We start from the raw sequence: 21,485 nt of genomic DNA, 5'->3' as shown, positions 1-21,485 counted from the left end.
GAACATAAACTTGAACCAATAACCTCACACGTGTGAGTACCCTTGCAGTGCTTTCGATTGTTTTACGAGTATTGTAGACCTGTTATTTTCTACTTCTTAATTAGTCGCCTAGTCATTGCAGTTGGTTTGCTTTGTTTCTTATTTGGTTAGCAAGACTCTGGAACAATAATAATTCTGGGCACGGTAAATCACAGGGGATATTTGAAAAATGAATAACGGTATCCCGGTGATAAGGAAACGACGTCTCGGTGGAGGCCGAACTAAGTTTTAACTTGTTCAATTATATGTGCGTATTCTCTTTCCTCCATCTCACTCCAGCATGCAGTGTTCCAGTGGAGGAATAGAGAAGGACTGATGCAAAGGCGCATACATAATCTTCCCATACATCAATCACCGAAAATAAGAGTCGACCCCAGATAGACGATACGTAAATATATGTTTATTTCGGTGTGTCAATATGTACGGAAACGTAACGAAGCCGATCGCTCGCTGTTGGTTCCAACCGGCCCGGCAGTAATGAAATAAAGATAATATTATGCTAAGGTCATGACGTATTAGATGGACCGCTGCGGGCGAAAGAAGGTCGGGATGCTGCTTGGCTCAACCACACTCAACCTCTCCTAGCTTGGCTTACATCTATTGCTAGTCCATAGACGATTCTTCACCTTCACTCTGGAAACTTACCTATGCTATTGATACCATCTTGGACGGCTCTGCTTTATGAGGAGCTTGGAGAGCAAACTGTGGTTAGGTTCCAATAAGTATTAGAAATATGTACTTTATACAGTATAGATTGAGGTAAACCACTTGAACTAAGTTCGATAATAAAAGGAACTGTATGATTCTGTATTTGAAATTGGAATGTAAGTTTGTTACAAAGAGCCATTATAAATATGTGAGCCTACTGTACTGAACTGTACTATGCTATTAGTTGGTTTTAAGGAACCAATGAAGCTTTGTACTGGACTGATAGTTGATAAAAACACACACTCTAAAACTGAACACTGTGTGTGTACAGATATTTCAGATCCATTTACACATTGCCAGAGTTGTCTTACTCATATTATTAGCCTGTGTATTTCTGTTTTATGCAAGAGGTGTTATCATTGTACCTATGTTCATATGACATGACAGATGGTACAGTAATTCTTGAGTTTATGAACAGCTAAGAGGATTACTTCGTGATATTCTTGCTTTATTGATATACATTCAATCACTCTAGGTATTATGAAGACAATTCCAAGAACAGAATTTCATTATTCTATGGTATCATAAAGTATACTATGAGATACTACCGCAGCTTCTTTTGTTTTAGTTTCAAAATACTCACAAATTCTTAACCTCTAAAACAAATCAATCAATGAATTCGATTCCATTTTAAATTGTGAGTTTCTTCCTGTATATTCTTATCTTTCAGTAATAGCATTTTCCCTGAATGTTGATTTCATTGGTTTTTTCATAAACCATCACCTCATTTTGACTAACAAATCTTCAACAACACATTTAGTGAGCTTCAATGTGAAGCTCACAGAAAGATTTCTTTGCAATTTGAATACAAGTATACGTGAAAATTTAAAAGATTTTCATAATATTAATTCTGCTCCGTATTGAATTAGAGCCCTGTTAGATCGATATGGGAACCTCATCAGATTTTACGTCGCATCTGATATGATTGAATTATATTCCTGTCAGACCAATGTGAGAATATAAATCTCTACACTTCCTACGAGTGAACTCTAAATATCTGAATTAGAGAAGTAATTGACGTTATCATGTTGTAGGCCCACGGCAAATGTATTCACGTGACTTCCAGTTTGATACACACTTCTCTTATCTGCTATCACAACATTCCAGTTGTACAGCGTGCACCAGTCTCGTTTAATTGGTGATCTAGATGACCCACTGCACATAAATTCCTATAATCCACTTTAGTTGTATACTACACTACTACCGTGCCACCTAATTAATTTAGCACTTGCGGAACAAGTTGTGAGGAAGAGAGCAATCGCTCGGGGGAGTTGGAAGAAGATTCTTTAGGAGAGTCCACTACTACAAGAGAGTTGTTACAAGAGCGGGCGCCAAAAATGCCAACCAAGAAACGGCAACATAACGACGCACTGATGATGTTTTAAGAGTAGTTGGGTCAGCGCTCTCTGGCCCTAACTCAATGTTATCATCATTGCTCCAAACCTCCCGAACACAGTTTACGCTCACTGGTAGCTTGTCAATGCGTGCTTGTTATTTTTTCAACCTTCCCACAAACATAGCTGACTCAATCTTCACTGCGCTTTCAATGTTTTGCTGCTCCTGACCAACTGTAAAACATACTCGAAGAGAGAGAGAGGGAAGAGATGTCGGTCCGCAAGAAGCAAGAGTGTGTGAAAAATTGAGAGAGCGAGTTGAAAAGAGAATGAGATAAAAAATGAGATGTAAAAAAGACGAAGGCGTGCGCCGGTCTGAGAAAAATAATGTAAGAGTGAATAAGAAGGAAAACACAGGGGTCAGCGATTGCTTGTAAGATGGGAGAAAGATTATGTGAGAGAGACAGATCAAGTATACCTTTTGGATAATGTATACGTTCCAACAAAAAAATTGAAAGTCTACCGCATCTTCCATCATCAGTTTTCTCTCCGTACCTTCGCCGAACCCAGAGGGCAGAATGTAACTGCTCTACACATTTGAACTGCTTTCGTCCTCACCCTGTCTGTCTCACTAGGCCGTAATATTCACCTCAGACACTCATCTCGCAAGTAATTTGAGGGATGATGAACGGCAATGAGTAGAATTCATTCACTCATCCCACATTTTTGGGTTGATCTCTCTGGATACGATTACTGAATTCTTGTGATTTTTTATGTTATCAAAGTTGGTCCTTCTACCGCTCTATTAGAGAAATGAGTTCTTGGAGAGACATTGAAATGGTCATTTAAACATCCTTATGCAGAAAAATCTATGTCAAAAAACCAACCTTGGATTTTCAAGCTGAAACTCTGAAGCCATGATATTAATAATAGGAAGTTAAATGAATGAATCGATATCCGAGTAACCATGAATAAACTATATAAAAAAACCCAGTGATAATGCGATAAAATAAAGCATGGTATGATGTTGAATATAAAAAATTACTCGATCATTGTTATGTTACGGAATTTTTAATGTAACTGTTGTCATTGAATAAAACTTTATTTGTCATTTGTTGTAATTCCTTCTTCTTCTTCATTAATACTTCATTGATGGATAACACCTCATTCCTTAATGTCCAGTCAACAATAAAAAACGGAGATGAATAGATTTTTGAGGTATCATTTTATCATGTGATTAAGAATGCCGCAGTTTTGAATAATGAGAGCCTCCATATTCATAGATAACGTACCTGTATTATGAACAGCATCAAGGAAGTTGAACAAAAGAACTGAACAATATAAAAGATGAAAATCTTTAAAGAAGCCACACCGCTTCTTATTCGGCCACTGTTCGGTACTTGTTACATGTATTCAATAACAAGAGCTAAATACCTAGTCAACTCCTTGTTCACCATCATTGAGAAGAAATTTATTGGATTTGATTGTCAGGTCATATCATATCATGATCATCGATTAGATATTGTCTCATTACGGTCTGTTTAAAATAATAACATATCATTCTATTTCATATAAGAGCAGATACAATGCAGATACAATGGTGCTTCATCGGTTCATACAAAGTAGAAGATGTGAATCAGCAACGATTCGGTTTGATTCTTTTGATGCTCTTGCCCAAGTCTTCTATCTAAGATCTACTCCTCCCCAATGCAAGAAGCTAGCTGGAGCAATAATAATGTGGAGTATGGGTTATAACGTATACCAGAGAGTAACAACCGTTTAGTAACGATTCAGATCCAGTTTAAATGAGATAAATTTATTAATTCTTACATGTTTCAGTAGTGAACATGATTCTCCTCTATAGCTCAGTTGGAGTTACATTGTTTTTATGATATTTCAAGTGAATCTCATCACACATCTGAGTGATTATCCTATTAATATCCAGGCACCGAGCTTCGCTCGTTATTTATTTATTGATAAACAGAACACAATTCTTTAAAATCATTTGGGAAGGACTAATAGGCACAGCCCAAAACTGTTTCTTCCCCTAATTTAGATTTATACACTATAGTCCAAAAAGTAGGTGATATTCCATACAATTTCGATCAAATGCGATTCAAGATGGCGGCAAAAATGGCGAAAATGTTGTCAAAAACAGGGTATTTCGCGATTTTCTCGAAAACGGCTCCAGAGATTTTGATTGAAGTATTATACCTATAATAGTCATCGATAAGCTCTATTAACTGCCACAAGTCCCATTTCTGTAAAAATTTAAGGAGCTCCGCCCCATCTGTGCAAAATTTGATTTTAGATTCTCAATTATCAGGCTTTAGATTAAATTTAAACAAAACATTCCAAGTGGAAAAGATTGAGCATGAGAATCTCTACAATTAATGTTCAGTAACATTTTCACCTGAAATTAAAAATAAGCTCGAAATTCGAGAAAATGTGACTATCCAATTGCAAACTGTTGGCAACTGTTGATTCTATTGAATGATTCAGTATGAAGAGATAGCAGACCTTGTGTGTCTCCAGCGTTATTGCCCTGTCACCAGCTGGCTCAAATCTTTGAATAGTAGACTCAAGATGCGCGGGAACAAGTGTCAGGTGATCAATTATAACGGCAAGGAAAGTTATGTGAGTGTGCCCACCAGATTTTTTAGGTCGTGTTTTTATTTTTCAGCTTGCTATACGTCAGCTAATGAATTTCGGGTATGAGATATTTTGAGTTTCCACAGACGCACTCGCTCACTCACTTCCATTATCCACAGACGACGAAAGTCTCAGCTGCTTTTCCAAGGATGAATTATCCTTTTAATGTCGTTCAGCAAGTTTTCCTAGGGATGAGATTTTGTGTAATCGAATTTTTATATCATAAACCTACTATATTGCAAATTTCATCAAAATCGTTAGAGCCGTTTTCGAGATCCGTTGGACATAAATAACCATATAAATAATCAATAAAAAACTAATATATAAATATAATTATACAGAAATTGCTCGCTTAATATAATAGGATACTATGAGATTTAATTTAGTTGAGTGTTCACAAGTCGACAATCAGTACAATGACATCAAACTACGTTTAACTGGTAGACAACGTTTTTGTGGAAATAGTGAAGTTTGGATTGTGCATGATTTATTCTACAAAACTCTGTAGATAATTACTACAATTATTGTATGATTATTGATGAATTATATTCCAATCCAGATGGATATTCCAATTAGATGCTGTTTTATAACAACCTGCTATCATGGTATAAATTCAATTCTTTGTGAGTCCTAATCGACTACGTCTCAAATCTGCTCCGACAACATTAGCGTAGTTTGTAATAATGAAGTGTATGGAGTGATGCCTACTCTCATCCTGCTTTCCTACTCTTGAAGTCTTCCGTGAAATACCTGTTGCAGTTACTTTCGTAGAGCACCTGTCAACTATGAAATTAACACATTTAATCATCTCAGCCAGAAAATACTGCATAATAATAATTCAGTATCAATGTCTGATGATACTTATATTCTGTATCTAAATACTGTCACATTCTGCAGTTTCCACCCGAAAAACACTCAATCACCATTCAATCTAAGTACTTTATTTCTCGATATTGGTTTGAGTTTAGCCTAGCCTAGGGATTGAATTCAAACACGGTATTTGAGCTTCTGAATAGGCTCTAAACCGACATTTTTAGTTGATTCAATCATATCAAATATCGCAGGTGAACGTATATGAAGAAATGAATAAAAAATCAAAGTATCCATTAAAAATTCTTATTCAGAACATGTTTCAACATTAATGTCATTTTCAAGTGAGTGAAGGCCGGTCATAAACAATAAATTAGTAATAGTAGTCTATTTTTCTAACATTATTTATTTTATTCACTCACTTGAAAATGACATTAATGTTGAAACATTTTTGTTGTGAGCAAAAAATTAATTGGATTTTTCATTTTTTACTTCTTGATAATTAACAGTAGCTGTAACCAAAAAGTTATCAGGTGAACTTGCATTTTTTGACAAACAAATATTGCCAAAAATTGGACAAATATGATAAGAAGAAGACCAGATTCAAAGTGAACAAAAAACAAAGCCGGTAATGAGTACTAGGTGCTTTCAATTTGACACTTGACATGTATTGAGTGGCAGTGATTATGGTAAGGCTAGAGCAGGTGATGGGTGATGGGTGAAGGAAGATGTGCCGGTGGCTGGAGAGGCGCCACTAGTGGGGTGGTGGGGGGTGTCGCGTGCCGAGCGAGGCCACGCGCCGAGCGGCGCGCGCTGTCAGTGGAGGGGGCAGCTATAAAAAGGGCCGGAAACTGGCAGCGCGCGTCATTCGCACTCGAGATGGAGACACATGAGGTTCGTTGCAAGCGGAGAATCAGTTTCGCGTACGGCGGACAGCAGACGGCGTCGGTAGCGCGTCGCAACGCACGTGAGCGCAACCGCGTCAAACAGGTGAACAACGGATTCGCGACGCTACGGGCGCACATCCCCGTGTCGGTGACGGCGGCCCTTGGCGGACAAACCCAGCGGCCCGCACCCGGCAGTGCCGCCTCCAAGAAGCTCAGCAAAGTCGAGACCCTGAGGATGGCAGTCGAGTATATCCGCTCCCTCCAACAACTCCTCGACGGACAAGTCGTATCGCCCCCACCCTCCTCCTCGTCACCCGTCAGTATGGCGTCGCCGCACTGTTCGGAGGCGAGCAGTTCGCCACCTCCGAGCTCCTACAACTCGGACTCCGCCCCCGGACAGACGTCTGTGCCCTCCTACAACCACTACCACCACGTCCAGCCCATGTCCCCCGAGGATGAGGAATTGCTCGACGTTATTTCATGGTGGCAGCAGACGCAATGACCTTCAAGGTGAGTACCTCACTCAAATCCTTCCAAGTGCTACTAATCACAAGAACGACAGTGCGAAATAATCATCTTGTCACAGTTCGAATTCAAATAAGTGTGAAGTTTTTCAGAGTTAGTTTTCAAATTAATCTGCAAATTACAATTCGAGTTGATTAGTTGGTCTTTGTGTATTCTCACTATAATTTTTTTAGGTTAAAATCTTTACAATTTCATCATTGCAAAAACCATGAACTATGTCTTTTGACCAAGTATCTTTTACTTCATAAAGTTTACTTTCATTCAATTTTATACGTAAAAGTTAAAGAATAGTTTAAATGTGAAATAAGTGAGAGGTGATTGAACATTTTTGCTACTAGTGTCATCGAAAAACTCCTGGATCGTTCTTGTGATGGTATCGCGATGCATGCAACAGATATTTGAATTTAATTTTTTTGTAAACCAAGTTATTGTTATTCAGACAAATCTATACTCAATTTTGGATGTTTTCAAGATTGGAAAATAAATCTTTACACATTTTGGCCCACCTCCATCTGGAGAAGTAGCCAGTTTTGTTATGCAGAATGTAGCCCACATAAATGCTTCTAACAAAATGTTATGTAGAATGTTGCCGACATAAATGTTTTTAACATAATGTTGAATCTTGTTCGTGTCTCAAAATAATTTTCTCGTATCCACATTATTCCAAAAACTGCTGCAAAGTTCAAAACATTTTAGTTATTCAAGCAAAATTCTTGCAACAAATAGTCAAAATTTATAGTTTATTCATAGAGTCCTGAAATTTTCAATTTATCCATGGTGTTATGTGAATACATTCTACATTTCAAAGAATTTCTTCTTATTTACAAAATCCTACAAACTTAACTACCATAAATAATCATGTCTTAAAAAAATTTAGTCAATATGAATGTTGAAGTATTCACTTCAATTGCTTCAATTTTTCATCTTTCAACATCTTCACTTACAACCTTTGGTAGTGGTTCAGTATATTATTTACTTTTTGACTTTATACATCTTCTATCTAGGTTCTCTTTTCATTTATGTACAATCTTATGCACCAAATTTTGTGTATTTCTAGCTACGTTTTAAATTATTTTCTATGAATAATTTTATTGGAAAAACAAAGTTTATGACGAAGGATTCTGAGAAAGTTTGTGATAAAGTAATCTCATTCTCCAGAGAAGCACCTAGTTCATATTTAAAATTAGAACTCCCCCAAAAAATCTATTTTACTATTAATATTGTTGCCCTACACCAATCAAGAAAAACATAACAAATAACACCTATTCACAGTAATAAAATTTCAATAATGCTTTTCTATTTCTTGAAATGGGAATTTTATTTTATCCACATTTTTACTATCTTCATTATTTTTAATTTACTGTATGTCTGTATCATGGAATGAAGTGGATTTTCGGATTGAGTTATGATGATTATGAATAGGCTAATGATAATTAAATTAGATTCCAATTGGAAAATATATGTGATATTGGATTCAACTTTTATTCAACCAGTCATGGTTCTCATGAAAAAAAATCTTCTTCAATTCTTTTTTCATTCAGAAATCAATATATTTGGTTAGGATGCATTATTGTGAAAATCACTTTATCTTACTTATCTGATCCCCACTTTTTCAAATTTTTCTTTTATTAACGGCGGTAGCTATTTTTCCTTGTGACATAAAGTCAAAAAACCCTTTTTCATTGACTCATTACAATTCTCCTCTCATGACAATCATCCTTCACGTGAAAAACAGTCTTTCCACCCAGAAAAAAATTCTATAAAATCTCTTTTATAACTTGGAATTCATGAATAAATCTTAAATCTTTGAGAAATAATATAGCTGCATCCCAGTCGCAAAAACGAAGCTCAATCAAGCAGCTACTGTTTTTCATTGAGTGAAAAGTTAGAGGTGTGCAATAAATCAGGATACATATGTGCAGGGTACATCATTCATGTGTCTTGGAGGAAACATTAATATTTATAGAGGGAGAAAGAAGACAAGAGGAGGGTATATGTTGAAGGGAGGGTCGATCCCAGAACGGCTTTTGTGCTGGCACATTTTCTACCTCTCCTTGGATTATCTTCTTTTTTCGGTTACTCGTCCTCTTCTTCTTCATTTTTTTCTTCTTGATCTTTTCCTTCTTCACCATTCTACCCCCCGCGCATCTCACCTGAGGGCTTCAGGTTTTTGGCGTTGAGTGTCGCTGGGTTCTAGCCCGTTGCCTCTTCTCCGATGATGCTTCTCTTACTACGGAATATCAAACCCAGTATCCACAAACGACCTTCTCCCTGTTTGTGTGTCTGTGTGCGCGCTTTCTTGCAACATCAAATCATCCTCGGAATATAACGTATTACAGCGTGAACGTTACAGGATCAGTCTCTCCTACCTCCGTCTCTTTTCTCAGAGACATTTATCATTTGCGACGAATTCTTTGTCCATTCATTCCGTGCGCCGTAATCCCTGACCTTTAAAACCCTCTGCTCGTCTTCTGGCTGCGATTACATAGTTACCGTCAGCCGGAATGTCGCTAATTAAAATTTCCTCGTGTTCTAACCGTCCGATAAATAAATTGAGAGGTTTATTAAATCACACAGCGCGCAATTTTTTCCCTCGTCTCCTTTTTTGAATAACGGACGTTGGCTGCGGAAAAACACAGATATCGGCCAACTTCAACTGGTTTTGTCAACGTTTTTCTTGGTGGGTCTTCCTCTCCCTAATTGATTCTCGTAAATAAATCAGCGGCACTGTGTGAACAACTAATGCTTCTTCAATCCTTATTGCCGCTTGTTGAAAAATTTGTGGTTTCTCAATTTCTTCCACTCGACTACAAGTTTTTTACTATAAGAAGTAGGTGATAAGATTCTTGTTTATGAAGTTTCAAATTCGCGGGAATTCGAAGGAGCTCTAACGGTGATTATTTGCTAACGAACTGTTGATTTTTTCTTGCAATCACATTCGTGGAAAATTAGCTCGATTTCAATTCGGTGCGTTATTTTTTATTCCTACTGTGAATTAATATTTTACTTCCAAAATAATATCTGATTCTATCTTTCCAATTCATTAACAATAATTAACATCCCCATAATATTTCGTCCAATATCACTTCCAAAAACGCTTGAAATTATTAAAATTTGGTATAGAAAATCCTTGAAAATAACCTCTACAAGTGCATTCATCCATAGACATTCATGTCATCCAAATAATGGATTACTTTTTTAATATTAGCTTTCAATCCTATCACCTGACAGGAAAATCTAAATTTTGATTACTAGGAGAATTGAGAATAAATTAATTTTAAATCATTATTCACTCAAATTATTAATTGTAGTAACAATCCGAAGGAAAATGATCAACAATAATAATATCTGAGAGAAGCAAAACCGTTTATTATTTTGCAAGTGATGAAATCTTATCAAGTCTCTTTTATTCAAATCTCACAATTCCAGAATTTGTTCCTTCCCACTTGACAATGTTTCTCAATATCTCTACAGCATCAGAACGCATTATCGGTTACATCTTTGCATTTGCTGAGAAATTATCGCTGCCTGCCCTGGAATGGTGTGCGATTCACACCAGCTACAGAACCAGTCCCGGTGCAGGCGACAACAGTTGCATTCAGCACAGACCATTGTCCCGTGCAAAATGTAGATGTCAAGTGTCCAGATTGCGGCTCTTATCACTGCCTGCACAGCAATAAAAATACTTGCGCGATTATATCGCGACGATTAGGTCGCCAACAAAATTATCCAGTTTCTTTATTGCGGATTGTAAATTCATTGCTCGGCTGTGTGTTGGATGCAGAATTTTGATAATATCGTTGTGCCGGAATGTTCAGAATGCAGAATAAATATAGCAGGTCATTCAGAGGAGCCCTGAAAGAACCCATTTTTGTTGTCAGCGCAGGGCTATGATAACAGTGGCGTTATCTCCAAATACAAAGGAACTGATCTTGGGAAAGAATTCACATTCTTTAGAGCTCTTCGAACGAAAAAACATTTCGCGTTTATGAAATGAACTGAGAGCATGATTACGGGATACGCTGAATTATTACTGCAATAATATAATTTAACAAATTCCATGATATTTGATGATTGAGAATTATAGGCTACTTTCAAAATAAAAATGATGCTAGAATACTATCATAATAAAATACTCAATTCTAATCTTTAGCATTCGTATTCCAATGATATCCAGGAGCCTCCAACAAAAACCAGCTACAATTATATATCTTGTTCAAATTCAAATTCGTTCATTTGCCATTAAAGGCAATTCGTTCAATTAGTAAAAGTAATTTCATACTAGTTAAAAGAAAAAATATTCTCAATTACAATATGGCACTGCCGGTAAACAACATTTGTGATGGATAACGATCAAAATAAAGAACTATACAAAAATATAACTTCCTTTTACTAATGGTATTGAGGTCTTTCACATTTAGGTCTCTCTATAATTTGTCTACCACCTACTTTTCATGTTCATGTATTTTTTGGCAATAATATATTCTCTAGCTTGCTTTAATAGTAAAAGTATAAGTAAATAGTAGTAGTGAAATTATTCTTTGGTAAAACATCAGTAGCATGAGTAGGTCAGTATAGGATTCACACTTCATTCTCTAAACTCCAAGTATTTCAACTCAATAAATCGTTCGTTCAAATATCTTATGTTTTTTTCTGAAATGATTAACTCGTCCTTGTCTGGTAGAGGAGAAGTAACAATTTTGTATCCGATTTTGCAATCTAAATGTTGTGTGTGTAGACCATTGTGTAGTGTCAAGTCACCGCTGATAGGATGGAAGTGTTTTAATTTGCTGGTTTTGGGAGGATGAAATGAAGTAGATCAAAGTTAATGCGAGAATGGAACCGGTATTTCGATGCATAAATGTTTGCGTGCGTGTGTTCGTGCAAGCGCGTGAGTTTGTGTGACTGAGGAGGAGAGGTATCGTTATCAGTGAAGCCGCTGGCGGTTGCAAGAGTGGCTCTTTGATAGCAACCTGAGTTGGGTGGCCTAACTGGATGGATGTTGCTTCTGAATATCCCAAGTGCCGCTTCACTTTTTTCTATGTAGGGTTAATGGAAACGTCGAAAAAATTGATACTCTAGAATTAATCACAATTGAGGCTGAGAGATTAATGAATGAGGAGACTTGGAAGATGTACGGTATTACTGAGACGTGTTTAATTGAACTCATAAATACAAATTGATTCACTAGAATTAATCGGGAATGATTTTTCCAACTCAAAAAATACTCCTCTAATCTCAGCCTTCTTCTGAAATGAAGTGATCTTATTCCCAAGTATTAAAACTAATAAAATTAGTAATGTAAAAAAATAATTCTAATTAAACTATTAATTAAATTATCTATTAATTAAATAATTCTAATATAATGTACAAATTTGAATTCCAATTCCGTCTACAACGAGAACAGAAAAAATTTCTCTTATTCCACTAGATCCAATCTCTCCCATCAATTCAGTGTTTGAATAAATTCAAATGGATTACTTTGTTTCTATTGTTTAGTTTTTCTAGTGTAGTTCATCGATATTCGGCTTGGAATAATGAAGAAACCTATGGATTAGCACGTACTGTACTATTAATCAAGCAGCTAAATGCCAACCCACTGCTCAGATCATATTTCAATAATATAAATAGCATCCATAATTTAGAAACTGTGGGCTGCTGACTGCTTCACTCGTACTTTAGAATAGTTCAATGACGGAAAGTGAATCCAGTTTGGTGTTTAGAGTAGGCGTTCGGTCGTTAATTTGAACTGCTACTTTTAATCCGTCATTTGAATTTGGAGCGAAGGACATTGTATGCGGAAACATGCAGGATTAGTTTGCTCATTGATCACTGCATCAACATTACATAAACATAATAACTTCATTTCAGTCACATTAAATTGTTCCAATGCTCTTCTAGGTGAACTAGGAAATGCATTTTCTATGTAATTCAGATTCCTGGCATCCCTCGCAATTGGGTGTAGATCTGATGGAAAATGATTATGTTGTTTTTTAATAACATGTCGATTGATTTTCAACGTTAATTTATATATTATTTATTGAGATAAAAATAGTCAAATAACTTTTTAATGTTTTATAACTTTCTTGTTTGACTAAAATTATTAGAAGTATGTCAAAGTCAAGGTATAGTCGTATAATTTATTAGTGGTTGTGTTATCAACTTATTATAGAATTTCCTCAGATTGTTAGTTGCTGAGGGTAGAAGGGTCTTGCTACTTTGACGACGAATTATTATTATTGTAGCTCGTGCTACTACCCCTTCTCGCTTCCTAACCTACAGGTTTATGCCGTTTTAAATTTTTCTTTAGTGTCAAACTACAAGTCTAGCGACCGGTCTTGTGTATTATACGAGTAATGTAGGAAAAGTAATTTTGTGGGGGCATATGCTCATGCGCAAACCTGTAATGCGGCCCAACTACAATGGAACAATGAGCATGTGCGTACTGGCCCGGTTTCAAGAGAACTAGTATTTCATTGCGGATGCCACCAGTTATTTGAAGTGCGCGAGGGCCAGAGAAAAAATGTTGGGGTGAAAAAATTTTGGAACCGGGTTTTTAGTTTCGGAACGTACATCGGTGGTGCAGAGCCGAAGCTGAAGTCTCGAGAGATTCAGTTTACCTCCCCTTTTTCGAAAACGATCTTTTGTTGAAATTTATGTCTGTGTGTGTAGCGCGAGCCCGCGCACGCACGCTCACTGTTCAATAGAGGGGAGAAGGGAGCACACAGTTGTGAGTCCTATTGTGTACTTTCAGCTCGCGTTTCTTATAGCGTTATATACCACCTCATAGGTACCATGTAGACCTCGCTATGCAAAACCCCCCTCCATCTACTATCCTAATTTGCTCTCTTCTCATTCCTTCTCTCTTCCTCTAGTGATTCGCTCCCTCCCTGCTAGTCGACACTAGGTCTCTCCCCTAGCCATTAACTCGCCCCATTTTTACAAAATCCAGTAACGGTAAAATTCAAAAAGACCCCAGTACGTCACCCTCCCCTCGCCCTTCAGCGTGTAATGTTCACGACTCGTTTCAATTCCGATTTCAAGGTCTCCTTCTCTGTTTATCTATCTTCTCTCTCTCTCGCTTTGCACCTCATCCTCCCTTTGCACTTTCCAATAGACAAACAACCCCCTATACAACAGCTCGCTAAGCTCAGAATAATCCTGGCTGGGTTGTTTGATTAGGTGAAGTTATAATGATAATTCTAAAGAAATCCCTGATGAATTCAGGCTCACGGTTTGAGCATTGATTCGTGGCACAGCTTTTTAGGCATCTGAATTATTGCCAATACGTCTATAACAATAGAACATAGTCCAAGAGATCTCATCGTTTGAAATCTCTACATCAGTTAATGTTTCAGATTATTTTATAATGTATGAGATAGATGTCAATGTATACAGAGCTTATTTTGCATTTATTTATTCTTCATATATTTTCTAATACTCCAAGCACATTTGAGCATATACTCAGTTTAATTTCAAAACCCAAATTGACATCACTCAGACATCACTACATCTCTTTCGTATTGCAGCTTGTTGTAAATGATCAATTCAATACTACTTCTAAAAGAATCGTAATTATAATTTCCCATTCATGAATAGAGAATCAAAATTCTTCCGCTTTTTAAATGAATAGAATTGAGTCTGAAAAGAATGTATAAGAATTTATATTTCGAAGGGAATGAATGAAAGACGTGTTTTTGATATGAATGTCCTTCCAAATTCAATATTTACATGCGGTGATTGAAAAATGTTGTTTGGCCACAATCTATTCCGCTCACGAATCAATCAAAATGTAGAATAAGTTTTTCATCCAGCGCACAAAAAATGCATTGAAAGGAACGATCCCTGTTCAAATGTTAACATGAAAAGAAAGGAAAGGACAAGAAGAAAGAAGATCAGCTCTGTAGAAAAGAGAGGCCGTAACGGAATTTCGGGCCCTATTCAAGACACAAATCTTCAGGTAGAGGACGCGATTTCTTCTTACATAATCGACGATGCCTCAAGACTTGTTCATGATGGGGTCGGTTGCATCTAACGACTTTCTTGAGAAATACGTGTGAAAAAATATTCAATTCTACCATGACAAGAAATTAGGTTTGACATAAAGTGTAATTCAAGTATCATTTCTCATTCAGATCATATAGGGACCTTCGTACTTTGGGACTGTGCAAATGAATATGGATGCAGTTCTAAGGGGGGTTGTTTTATGAAAAGAGATTCAACTATTCTACCCATCCATCAAGACAGTACTTTTATCTTCCAACTTCGTTGAGAATTTTAGATCTTCCTTCATGAACCTCTCCACTGAGGCTTATCAATTGAAAAACTCACTTCATTACAATCACCACCATAGCTACAATTTGGAACTCTCCGAAGTCCGAACCATGCTCCAAATTTATCCACTTTAAATTCTTAGATACCATGTAATCGATAAAATGGTGACAACTATCAGCTTTCTGAATCAAATTCATTCGATGCAAATCAAATCCTTCAAAAGATTAAAATTATTTGCGAATTGTAACTGCTAAATTGTACGATGTCAATTGCATGGTACGTTGTTCTAATTTCCTTATTCATGAAAAACTGGAATCATTTGAAATGAAGTACCTCATTTCTTCCATGAACCAAACGATCGTTCCAGTGAATCGTTGCGAAAAGCAACGCACTTCATTGCAAGCCAGTACAAGAGGGTTTGAATTTTTTGCTGCGGAGAAATACGTTAGGGCCGTTAAGTGCAGTTCACACTGGTCACTGCAAGTACGGCGACGCGGCTTCGGTCTTTTTTTAATTTTCATTCGACGCTAAAGCAATTGAGTGAGATACTACTGCAGGAAATTGTGAGTCATGCCCAGTAGGGCGAAACAAGACTGTACAGGCCTCTTCGAAACACTACCACTTCCTGGGTACAGTCGCTGCTAGCTGCTAACGCTGCCTAATGTTCACCAACTTCTATGAAGACTACTTCAAACCTTTGTTAACCCTCGAAAATAACAAAGTCTCTTGAAGTTATCTATTTTAATACTTCAGCAATACTCCAAGTCAAGCTTGACACAGTCGAATCCAAAATATTCAACTGTTCAGTAAAATTTGTTTTGTAATGCTTTAATGATTATTCTACACAATATTCCAATTTTTCACGAAATTCCTCTTGTCTAATTCCTTTATAAACATGCTGATTTAAGAATTTATTAATCATAAATATGTAGATATTAGTTTCCTCTTTCTATTCGCACAATAGCCGGGATAACGACCTGCATCTTCTTGTAAAAATCAGTAACAACACATTATTTCTCCTTTATGTGGGTCTATTACGATTTTAGATGTTGAAAAAAGGAGCCCACAACTAAGAAAATTCAACCTTGGATTTCCTTGAAATATTGTTATTAATTGTTTCTTTTTTGTTTGCAGGAACGGGGGCGACTCTCATTCCCTTCCACTGATCTCAGAATCGACTGCCAAGGCGCAACTTTGCTCAGGTGAGATATTTTAATGACTTTTCATGTCCCACTCATCTTGATATTACATGAATGACATAATTCATAATGATATTCAGGATAATTGGCAGATATCTTAGTTCATTGGTTATTCAATTATCCTTCTTTACTTTCTTTTGGTTTGTTTGTTACTTGCGAGTGAGTGTGCGACCAATAATTGAGGATTGCTTATAGTATTACACTTCATGAATATTCTACATAAAGATAAATTTTGCTCGTATATTGCTAGATCAAACATCATTCATTTGGGCCAAAGTATCGGAGATTAGCCTACGTTTCGATCGTATTTTGAGCCCGAGTGAGTGGGAGGAATTTTTGGTGAGCTTTAGTTTTTGCTTTATCCTGCACACCTAGGAACCTTTCCCGCCACTCGACAACAGTTGGGCGGAAGTATTTGAAAGGGCTTTGCCCGTGGATAGGGGATGTGTGGTGTTTATCAACAGAGACAGAGACAGCAGCGAAGTGAGAAGGAGTGAGCGTGAGATAGTGGCGGAGTGACGAAATGAGCGTTATGGGGATTGGAGAGACACGGCTCTTGCATTAGTTTGAGCATTATTTATCCTTCCTCCTCTCACTCCTCACCTATATCTCGGTAGCATATGATCGGCGGGTATACAACAGCCTGTTGTAGATCCGATTCCCAGGGCCTTTACTCTACTTGCCGTATGTTGTGCTAGACCGAAATTTATTGAGCCTGCCTGCACTCTGGTAGCTAAATTATATCTCTAGAAGTGTTTCAAAATGAGCTACCCATCCCAACAGATGAAAATCAACAACTTGTCCTTGGTATAAATTGACTCATGGTTGAGAGGATTGTGTTTTATATGATACTATCTATTTCAAAAATTCCATTTGGTTTCTCCATAGTATGAATTTTATGAAATTCACCTCTGTTATAAAATACTCGTATTCCGGATAGATCAATAGTAAATGAGATCAAAAGAAAGTATAATGAACAAAGCTCTTCATTTTTCTTTTTCCTGTTTTCATTTTATATCAAGAATAAAGTTTTATTCAATATGGCACAGAATTTCTACAGAATCACATTGCGGTTTACATTTATCTTTGTACTTTGCTTTTTCTACCGATCTGTCGAAAAAAACAGTCATTGTATGGAAACTATTAGCTTACTGAATGAAACCAAAGTTCAGGGAAGTACAGTTGATGGAAAAACTAGTTCCTTGCAAACATAGAAATAAATAATAATGCTGATCGAGCATGGAAATCACAATGAGTGTTCGCATGTTATTACATGTAATTACACCAATTATTCAATCAATACACGTTCCCGAGAATTCTTCTCCTAAACAAAAGTTTACTGGACTGTTTTCATTCACTGATGCAAAATTGCTCAGAACTTTGACCTTTCCTCAAGGTTAATTCATTCAAAATTGCTCGCAACTTCCATCACTTTTTTATTATTAATAATAAATGAATAGAAAGCCATCTCTTTACTATTTTTATTTTGTTTATTTCAAACAATCATATTCGTATGATGTTGGTTTCAACATCACCTTAAATTCAACGATATGAAACTATTGAAAATAAAAATTCATTCAAGGATAACAGTACTTCAAAACGTCACTCAAGTCTTCTTCTAACCCTATAATGATATGAGTAGGAAACTTCTTACTTACTCGTATGAACTACATATGGAGGAGTATTCAAGTTATGTCATTCATAACCATCAATTCCATTTAGATTGATGGTTGAGGGTGCTTGTGCCAGTGCAACCCCTGATGTTTGATGGAATGCATTTGTTGAGCGATAGATGAAGAGCATGGATGGCATTTGGCGGGGAAGGGAGAAAGTCCAAATTGGGTTAAGGGACTTCCAGTCTCCCGTCTGTTCTCTTCAGGAAGGAAATGGTCTCGATCTCCCTCACTGCTTCCTTCTCACTTCTCATGCACATGTTGTTGCTGTTACTCTTGTCTGTGCCAGTCGACCAAAAACCTAAAGAGAGAGAGAGAGAAAAAAAACATAAGGAAATGACATATGTGTTCCATGAAAGTACACCTTCATTAAGCATGAACGCTTTACTTCATTACCACTTCCTACATGTGGAAAAATGAATGCTCCAACTATCATAATACAGTACAAAGTAACATTAGTCATAACTTCTACTCCAATATGTGAAATTCTGGTCATCCATAACGTTTTTATAGGATAACAACTTTTTACTCACAACTTATAAATAAGTTTTGTTGCAATTTTTTTATATTTCATGACGTTGCCGATGACCGTAGTTCCGATGGTAAAAAATATATATCATCTATCCAATGACTTCTTTTGAAACTAAAATGATTGGATACGTTCAAGAGAGAACTTATAAAGTATATCGCATATGAGAGGTGATTAAACCAAATAGGATACGAATTCTATACATTCCTTCTTCCTATGATTTAAAGTTCTAATTCAATGCTGAATAATGCATTTAATCTTGAATTTCCCACAGAGTATAAAGAGAGATCAGTTATTACTAATAATGAAAATATTACTGAATAAAAATGTAGAAGTGAGTACTTTTTATTAGACTGTTGTCCTAACAATATTTTACTTTCTCTGTTGCAGGATCCGACTCCACAGATTTTTATTGAACTTCTGCAGCTCCTATTGTTGATATCTGCATCCAATGTGTCCACTGTCCACGTTTACTTCTTCCATTCCACACAATATGAAGACCTCCATTTGCATTCCACAGAATCATAATCTACGGCTGACGTTTCCGAGGTGATTTATATAAGATGAAATATTAAGGTGCCGAAATTAGGATGTCATGGTGCCGAATCTCGTTTTGTACTTTTATAATCATTTTGAACTTATATGTTAGTCTATTTTAGAACTTGCCTTGATAATATTTTGAATTTTCATACAACATTCTAATAAGATAAGAATTATTGTGATTGTCTATTGATTGATAGGTTCCAGAGTATTGACTTTGTTGAATTTTAACAATAGATACTACTGAAAGACTGTTATATAAAGTTGATTTTTTATTATTATTAATATTGTAGAGGTGATACTGAAGTGAATAACTTTTTTGAAATCAAGTAATGTCTGTAATTTGTGTATCTCTTTAGAAATTTTTTTACATGTGATCTATTCTCACAACATTTTATACCGTACTTGAATTGAAACTCAATTCCAGAAAATTGAGTTCCATGTCAAAATGCTTGTTAATAACTGAAGTAGCTTTTTAATAAGAAGTAGATTATTTTTCATTTTAATGTTATTTATATCAAGTGGGGCTATTTATATTACCAATGTTGAAAAAATTCTCTGGATTAATTATTTTTATTATAAGATTAGTGAAAAATCCAGATGTATGTTGGAAAATTTAATTGATTAATCTTAACAATTTCGTTGATACAAAAATCACGTTTATGTTATTTCGGTATTCAAAATTATTATTTATTCATACATGTTTTTAAATTGTTCAGCATATCTGTATATGTTTTTTTTTGAACCATAATTTTGAGTTTTTAGCTAGGTACCGTTACATAAAATTGGTATCGTCAATATTCCCCAATAGTGTAACTCGAAGTGATTATTCTTTGAATTACATTGTAAAAGAAGTGGAATGTTGTAGATATCAATTTTTGTACTATTCCAACCATAAACAAGTAAATAATATGGTCATTATAAATTAAGATTGCTCTCACCATGAACTACAGCCATTTCAAAGTCTCAGTTGGACGCATAATGGTCTCTCAGGAATATGTTTTAGAATTTACTTTCTATTTATCACAAATTCCAGACAGTATCATTGGCTACCCTAACACATTATTTATTGATAATGATTTCTCTGGAGTTCAAGGTGAGAACATGTTACATACTTGTATTTTCTATTTTGATTTTGTATATGCTGAACAAAGTGGATCTTACAAAATAATATCATGTATACCATTGAATTCATCTGTAAATCCAAAACTGAAACATGTGCATAACTGATTCTTAAGAAATAACTTCCATTAACCGTAATTCTGTATAGATAAGTTCACATCAATAAATTGGTATCAGTAGCTCAATATTATATCAAGGTCTTTGGGAGCTTTGAGGCTTGATCTTTATTATTTTTATCGACTTTATCCTATCTAAATATCTAGTCAGATGTTATTTTGTAAACAATGATTATTTTTGGTTTTTATTATGTATATATAGATATATTAAAAGTTTAGTGTTAGTCGTTTATAGAATTTTTAATAGTCATTCCTGACAATTGGCTAAGTAATTAATGATGAAATCGGTGCCTTACTGTACAATATTAGTGCCTTATTTGTAAAAATACAATCAATAAAAATTTGTATTTCTCCTCCATTAGAGTCAATTTGGTATATGTTCAATTTTGAAGTCTCAATCATTTTACTGAGTAGCAATATTCCAAAACATTGCATTTGTTAAGTTAAATTTATCATAGTCTTATGATATAGAAGCAATAATTTCGAGTTTTTCTAACGTTCTTATAAAAGTTGAATGTATCATTTATGGCATCTTCCCAAATTGTGTACTTATAATGCTGCGTTACATAAATTGTGCTCAGCCCAACGATTATGTATTATGTATAATATATATTTTATGTATGTATATTATATGTAAGTTGAACAATATTTATCTAATGCCTATCATGATCAACTACAATAATTATCTTTTGATGGTTAACACTTGTTAAAATGGATAACATTCCTATGCAAATCGAGTTATTTTAAATTTACACTATTAAATGTTGAAACAATCATTCTTTGTATTGTCTAAAAGTGTTTGGAATATTTTTATACTATTTTTAAGGTCAAAGTTCAAGCTGTTAATTCTTTGTAAATAAATTTTTGTATAAGATCTCAAACTTTTATTGTGACATCCTCCTACATTCCAGCAGATTAATCAGATTTTTAATTGTTGAGAATTCATAAGAAGAATCTCATTTTCTAGGTTATTTGACCTAGTTTATAATCAAACTACAAAGGATTAATTCAAGTGAAATATATTGAAGTAATCAAATAACGTTATAATTTAAAGTGATTTATCAATCAGTCAGTGAT

At 35.5% G+C, this 21,485-nt stretch overlaps 1 protein-coding gene across 1 annotated transcript; it reads left to right on the top strand.

The window, feature by feature from the left end:
* Window positions 1-6,257: 6,257 nt before the first annotated feature.
* LOC111047818 (achaete-scute homolog 1a) lies at window positions 6,258-21,282 on the top strand. The gene is made up of 3 exons (XM_022333669.2): window positions 6,258-6,940; window positions 16,364-16,431; window positions 19,021-21,282. Exon 1 carries the CDS (start codon window positions 6,258-6,260, stop codon window positions 6,930-6,932), a length of 675 nt encoding a protein of 224 aa, XP_022189361.2. The 3' UTR covers window positions 6,933-6,940; window positions 16,364-16,431; window positions 19,021-21,282.
* The last annotated feature ends 203 nt before the right edge of the window (window positions 21,283-21,485 follow it).

Source organism: Nilaparvata lugens, chromosome 3, assembly GCF_014356525.2.
Source record: "Nilaparvata lugens isolate BPH chromosome 3, ASM1435652v1, whole genome shotgun sequence".
Lineage (NCBI taxonomy): Eukaryota > Metazoa > Arthropoda > Insecta > Hemiptera > Delphacidae > Nilaparvata > Nilaparvata lugens.
Note: the sequence above shows the minus strand (reverse complement) of the source record. Positions and strands in the feature narration are given on the sequence as shown.

Excerpts from the sequence above, each read along its gene's own strand:
- LOC111047818 (XM_022333669.2), top strand. The coding sequence starts at position 6,258 with ATGGGTGAAGGAAGATGTGCCGGTGGCTGGAGAGGCGCCACTAGTGGG.